Below are 6995 nucleotides of genomic sequence, written 5' to 3'. Positions count from 1 at the left end.
GAATGGCGGTGCTGGGGCATCGTGGGGAGGAGAGCTGGGCTCCCCAGGCGCTGTGAGGGTGTCTGTCCTCGCTTTCAAGGTTGAACTGGGGAGCAAATAAACTCGGGGTCCTGGCTTGGCTCGCCCTAGGGACTTGCTGTCCCTCCCTGGGCAAGAAGCGCGGCGGCTGAGCTGAGAAGGTGCAAAGCCCAAGCTCTCTGCTGGTAGCTGCTCCTCTCCCTTTGCTTGGAATTCATCATGCTGAATGTCTGCAAGGCACCCAGGAGGTGGGAACCAGTTGGGGTGCTGAGCGTGGCTGGTGTGGATGCAGGAATGGGGACCAACTCTGCCCTGCTAAACTCTACTCAGCAGCCAGCCAGGGGCTCGAGACAGGCACGGAGCCCACCTGGCAAGCCGCTGCTTGCCCCGTCCCAGCTCTGCAGCAGATGGTGCCCTCTGGGCGCTCGGGTGGCTGATGGCCGTCACCTCTGTGGCTCGTGCCTGGGGGTAAGCAGAGTGAAGAGCCCACCATGGGCTCGCCGCAGGAGCAAGAAAGCTTTAAGAGCGATGCTGGGTTTACTGCTCTCTCACCCATGGGCTCAGCCTGGCCCACAAAGGCAATGGGCGTGCTGGGGTGGGGGGATCCCCAACACCCTCCCAGGGGTTGCGGGAGGTATGGGCAGGAGGCTGCTTTGTGCACCTGGAGGGCCAGGGCAGCCCAGCCTGGGTCCGGGGCAGGTGACGTGCCCAGGGCTTTGCATGGGGCTTGTGCGGCCATAAGCTAAGGGTGGGCACGGTGGGCTGCAATGGGGAGCTGCAGCCTGCATGAGTCCTGCACATTGGGATCCCTGCTGCTTTTGATCTCGCCCCCCTGGGAAAGTCTCTCCTGTTCCTCGAGCCGCAGTTTGACACCTCAGGTCCTTCTGGCTTTTTGCCCAGCTGTGTCTCTTTCCCACATAGGAACATGCCTTGGGGTGCGCAGAGCCGTGTGGGGGGGGGTGTCTGGGTGGCACATGGAGGGGCTCTCTGCCTCCTGCTGCACCCCAAATGGCAGGTGGAGCATTGCCCACCCCTGCTCCCTGTCCCCATCAGGCTCTCCCACCCAAGCTCTCCCCTGCTGCAGTCCCCAGTTGTGAAAGGATGGGGCTGGGATGGAGGCACATGTCCCGCAGCATCCTGCTTCCCTTCTCACAGCTTATGTCTTTTGACCACTTCCCATTGGATTTGGGTGAGATGTCAGGTATCCTGGGGAGTCCTGCGTGACCTGGAGTGCAGCTCTTGCTAGGACCTTGCTGGCTGCCCTGCTTTGACCATTCTATGGATAGCTGTGTGCATCCCTGCACCTTCCCTAGAGTGTCCCTCTTCCATCCTTGGAGTCCTGTCACCTCGTGCGGCCCCTGATTCGGATGAGCCTGGCGCTGCAGTACCAGGTGCAAGAGCTGACCTCCCTGCTGCTCCAGAAGGATGCTGAGATTGAAGACTACAGGGAGAGCGGGGCCGCTCTCAGCAGAGGTGAGGAGGGATGCCTGGGGCCAAGAGAGGAGCAAGCAGAGAACGAGTTTCCTCCTTAGCGCGGGGCTGGCATGCTCTGCTCCCTCTGGCTATTACCCAGCCAGGCTTGTGTTTCATGTTCAGCCGCACCGGCAGCAAGACGGTAGCCAGAAGGCTGGGGAGCAGCCCCAGGGGAGAGCTGGGGGAGGAACGGCCCTTGACCAGTAGCCGGACAAGTTGGGGAGTCGCCAAGGGGTTCTCCGCTTCACCGAGAGCACCTGGCTGCTCCCCAGGAGCCAGCGGGGATGCCAGCGAGGGCCGGCCCTGGAGCAGTGTCAGGCTGCCTTCCCGAGCATGGTAGCTCGCCAAGCGCTTGGAGAGCAACCAAGGGGCTCCTGGCTTTCCCTGCCGCGGGAAGCACAGCAGGGAAAGTGTGCATGGGCCCCCCTCCAGCACCCAGCCCGCTTCACCATCGGGGGAGCCGCGTGGCAGGAAGCCCCCTCAGGTAGGACGTGGGTCAGCACCTGCCTGGGGGAGCCATCCAGGGGGGGTTGTCCTCCACCCATGGCTGGGCACTGTTTTTTGGGTCATCTCTTGCTAGCGCCGTGCTCTGTCCTGCTGCCAGAGGTGATACCTGCCTTTCCGCAGGAACCTTGTGCCCCCCAGGATGTGGGGTCTGGTGGGGGCCAACCCTGACGTGTGTATCATGGCCAGGAAGGGGATGTGGTCCAGCACCCGTACTATGGCAGGTACCCCACCACAGGAGCCTGGACCTGCGCTGCAGCTGCACTAGAGCTGCGCCAGCTGGCCATGCTCTCCTTTCTCCTGCCACGTGCTGGCTCTGCAGGGCTCAGAGCAGCCAGGACAACCCGGTTTTTGTCCAGGGACTGATGCTGATGGGCAGGCGGCCTTTCTTGTCCCTTGCCTGGGCAGGGCAGGAAGCTGGGAGGAAGCTTTGCACCAGCGCTGCTGAGCAAAGCTGGCCAGGTGCTTCTCCAGACAACATTTTAGCAATCATGGGGAAAAATTAGTGCTTTGAAGGAGGCGCAGAGAAGAATGAGGCATAACAAGGGTTTGTCCCTATCCTGCAAGAGGAGGACACAGGCTGGCTCACCCCTCCAGAAAAGCAGCTGGAGACAACCATTCCCCTGTCCTGTGGAACATGGCTGTGCAGTGCTCAGATCGAGGCAGCTCTTTCAAGCTGGGAATGGTGCTGAGCATGTCCTGCCGCTGTCCCCTGCTCCTCTGTGCGAGAAGGTGCTGGGACAAGTGTGGGTGAGCTCTGGGCTCTGCTACCTGGATGCTGTGTGGATCAACAGGCTCAACCTTACTCCCCCACTTCCCTGTGGTCCTTGCACCTTCTGCTAACTGGGTGATGTGTCCCTAGCCCAAGGGGTCTGCTGACCTCTCCGCTGGCTCTGGGGTGAGCGTGCTGGAGCTGTTCCCCTGCAGCCCCCTCGCCCCATGGGTAGAGGAAGGGGAAGCCAGGGTGGAACGTCTGGCCAGACCCACCCGGGCTGATCTCTGCTCTCCCTTGCAGACCGCCTGCGGACAGAGCCCTTCCAGGAGGAGACGTTTCAGCAGAACTTCATGGCTGAGGTAAGGAGCAGTGCAAGTCCTCCCTCCTTCGGCAAAGGGGTGGTGGGGACCTGGCGCCAGCAGCCCTAGTGTGAGGTGTGCCAGGCTGGATGGGGGCACTGGTGGGGATGGCTGGACTTGCCTGGAGAGGGGTAATGCCCACTGGCTCTCCCATGGCCCTCCTTGTGTCCTTGCAGCTCATCTGCAGGGTGAGCAGAGCTGGGGGCACACCTGGCATGGCTGGATGGGGACGTGGCACCGTGTTTTGTCACCCACTCACCACTGCCTGGCTGCTGGGAGTTGCCGGGCATGCGAGCCAGGCTGGCTGCTCCACGGGAGCGTGCCGTCGCTGGGGCATCCTCACCTGCCTCCCACACTTGCCGTGGACCTGAAACACCGATGCTGACGGCAGGCAGGGAGCAGGTGAATGAGGAGAAGCCATCTGCTCCTTTTGGTTCATCTGCTGCTTTTAGGGGTGGCTTTGCAGTGGTGCATTGTGGGGACAAGTGCCTTTCAACCTGTTATCCGTGCTGTGCCCACCACTCTCCCCTTGGCACGCTCAGCTCTAAAATCAGACATGTGCTTTGGAGAAACTGGGGCTGGAAGGAGAGAGTCTCTCCTCTGATCCTTTTTCATTACTGCAAGTAATCACAGAAGCACTAAAATGATTCAAACGAATGTGGCAAGATCAGAAATGATTGATGCCCATCAATGCAAAAAGACTCAGGATGCTTCTGAGTGTTCCTGTGCTCGCTGTGAAGGCGCAGGAGTGGGGAGCAGCAGTGTCTGCTGGGGACCAGGGAGACAGCCAGGGTGTCCGTGGTGTCACACGGGCTTCGAGAGGTCATCACTTTGTGAGACACATGCTGGTGCTCTTGCACAGCCAGCAATAAACCATCTGCAGAGTTTCTAAAAATTAGAGACGATCCCTCTTTTATATGGGAGGCATTGCATCCATCGCAGGCAACTTTCGTTTCCCCCCAGTTATGATGGATAGAGCTGAATTCACTGCTGGACTGCAACTTGGACGTTGCCTAGGGACCGATGATCATGACCAGATTACATTCACCCTGGGCAAAGAAAGGACATTCCTAAACAGTAATTTATATCCTTCATGCTTTGAAAGGGCTAATTTCCCAAAGCAGGGGGAAAATTATGAGTGAAATCAGCTCGGAGGAAACATTTAGATAGAAAAATGTGAATGAAAATGGTGAGCTCTTTCAGAAGAATTTCAGAAGCCACAAAAAGCCACAATTCCACAATCAAGAAAGAGGGCAGCGCTGGCCAAGAGCCTGTTCTGGTTCAGCGGCAAAGTGAAGGCAGCAATTAGAAATAAAAGAGCAGTTTATAACAAATGGGAGAGCGGGAGTAGATAGCAATCAATATAAATTAGAAATTATGAAGTGTATAAAATGGATAACAGAAGCTAAAGACATCAGGGAAAAATCATGGCGAAGGACAGAAGGAAAGGCTTTTATTTAGTGTAGTAGGAGAAAACCCCAAGCTCCCAGCAATGGGATAAGCTTATTAGTAGATGGAGGTGGTAAAATGATTGATACTGGAGCAGACATGGCAGAAGCAGTCGGTAAATGTTTCGGTGCTGTCGCTGGAAGGATGCAGGCAGATGTGCCAGGATCGGGGGATGATGAAGGATGTCTTTGTCCAGGGGTCGGCTGAACAACATCTGCTAAAGATGAATGTCAGACTTAAAATTGAGAGTCCTCCCAGAGCTGGTAGGGTGTGGGGCATGAGGGAAGGTTCTCGGTGGTGCCGGGCAGCTGCTGGGGCGGCGGGGCGGGCAGGAGGGGAGCAATGCAGCCCTGCACAAAGCTGTGCAAAAGTGTCTGGTGGGGAGCTCATCCGGCAGAGATTTAAAAGATGGGAGGGCAGTTGGTGCTGTGTGTCCCTGGAACAGCCCAGGAGCAGCATCTTGGGGCCAGAGCACCAGAGGGGGAATGGGAGAGTTTGGGAGATGCTCCACCTCTGCATCCCCTGGCAGCCAGGTCTGAGCACCGGCTGCGGGGGAGAAGCTGGTGGAGGGATGAAGTTGTGTGTTCAGACTGCCTGTGGGGATCTGTCCTCTGCATTCATCCCGTTGCTTTATAAACCCGCTGATGATGCTTTTGGCCCATGTACTATACCACGGCAATGAGCCATGAGATGTGAGCAGCTGCTGCCTTTGGTTTGAACGTGGTCTGATGCCTCCTAGGTCTTGCGTTAGTGAGGAACATCAACATGCTTGCAGCTACCAAGCTGCTCTGCAGCTCTCCACCACCAAATCCGGCTGTTCACTCCAGTCTCCCCTCTCTTCCTGCAGCAGAAGGGTGGGCTGGATGATCTCGTTGTCTCTGGGCAGGTATTTCAGAGCCCCCGGGCAATTTTGTACTCCATTTGCCAGCTCCAAAAAGGAGCAGCAAGAGGGGCTGGGGTACCTTGGGACATGCCACGGGGAGCCGGGAACGCTGCGACCAACTCCCGTGTCTGGTTTTTCAAAAAGACGCCGGACAATCAGCGCGGAGTCACAGGAATGAATTGAGGGCTGGGGAATGAGCCCGGCATTGAGAGACTTGGAAGGGAAGAGCTCCGTCTAGCTTATCAGGGAGAAAATTGAGGGGCGCCTTGATTACAGTGTGTGAGTGTCTTTACAAGGAGAAAACGCTGGTTAGTGAAGGACTCTCTTTAATCTCGTGGAGAGCAGCAGAGCACGAGCCAGGCACCGGGAGCTGGAGCCAGGCAATTTGGAGCTAGGACGGAGGCACTTGGGTTTGCTCCCGCGGGCGATTAACGATCGGGGCACGCTCCCAAGGGCAGCGGTTGATCTTCCATTTCTTGATGTCTCCAAAAGTGGGCTGGGAGCCCGCCTGGAAGAAACCCAAGTTGCTGGGCTCGGTCTCGGGATGTGCGTGGTTGAACGTCAGTGGGCAGGAGGTCAGGAGGAGAGGTCTGATGGTCCTTCCAGCCTCTCCTTCTGGGAAATGGGGCTTCAGGTTGTGGATGTTTGGTAGCGGTAAGCACCTCCTGGCTGGAAGGAGGCTGTGATGGTGTGGCGCAGGGCTGGCGGGATGTGAGAAAGCGCTCCACGGCTTTGCTCGCTTCCCAAACCTTTGCTGCATCCCCCATGGAGAGGAAAGGACCCGCCAGTCCCCCAGGGCAGAGCTGCACAGGGACGCTCCCACCTCTCAGCTTAAACGTGCCCTTTCCCTGGGCTTGTGTGCACTCAGCTGTCCAGGGCATTTTCACTAATCATGGGGAGTTTTCCAGCAAAGCTCTGGGAATATTTATACGTTTAGGAAATGATGCTTTCACACACGCAGTTTTTGGCAAGGGTTCACTGCTAAGCAGCTGCCTGGGCTTGGGCAGAGCTAGAGGGAGAGTGGCGGCCGCGCGCGAGCCGAGGCAAAGCCGGCAGCTTTTATTGGCAAGCCCAGGGGTTCACGCCGTGAGGGGAAAGAGCAGGGGGCTGGAGAGGGCTCAGCACCCCGGGGCTGCCCCGGCACCCTTCCCAGCAGCCTAGGACCCAGCGGGTCGGGGGTATTTTGTCCCCAGGTGTCCCTTTGGGTTGCAGAGATGACCCCGCGGGGCAGCGTGGGGTGCCCACCCATGGTTTTGAGTGCTTGCCCCGGCCTGGCTGTGGTTGGCATTTCGTGCCACAGCTTCTGCCAGAGCCCGTGGTCCAGCTCCGCGAGGGGGACAGGGTCAGGGGGTCCTTGTGGCGCCGTGCCCCCCCGCCCCGGGGAGGGCAGGGACAGGTACGCCGGGAACAAACTCACTGATACCATCAGTGCAAATATAGCCCCCGCGCCCCAGGATGCTTCGCCCTGCGTATTTTTATCTGCCGCGGCCAGTGCGCGCAGGGGTGGCTGCTCCGTGCCTCCACAAGCCAAGCGCGGGACCTCGGCAAACAGGACGCAGCGGGTTCACGGCTCGACCCCCGGGCCCGGCGCGGG

The 6995-nt window shown here is 58.5% G+C and overlaps 1 protein-coding gene across 1 annotated transcript in view; it reads left to right on the top strand.

The window, feature by feature from the left end:
- NHEJ1 (nonhomologous end-joining factor 1) overlaps positions 1-6995 on the top strand; it is a 55891-nt gene that overhangs the window by 2932 nt on the left and 45964 nt on the right. Inside the window, exons 4-5 of the mRNA XM_009324868.1 lie at positions 1356-1491; positions 3011-3069. Of these exons, the coding sequence (XP_009323143.1) occupies positions 1356-1491; positions 3011-3069 (195 nt within the window). The remainder of the gene's footprint in view (positions 1-1355; positions 1492-3010; positions 3070-6995) is intronic.

Source organism: Pygoscelis adeliae, unplaced genomic scaffold (genome assembly GCF_000699105.1).
Source record: "Pygoscelis adeliae isolate BGI_AS28 unplaced genomic scaffold, ASM69910v1 Scaffold346, whole genome shotgun sequence".
In the NCBI taxonomy this organism is placed as follows: Eukaryota; Metazoa; Chordata; class Aves; order Sphenisciformes; family Spheniscidae; genus Pygoscelis; species Pygoscelis adeliae.
This window is presented reverse-complemented; position numbering and strand designations above follow the sequence as displayed.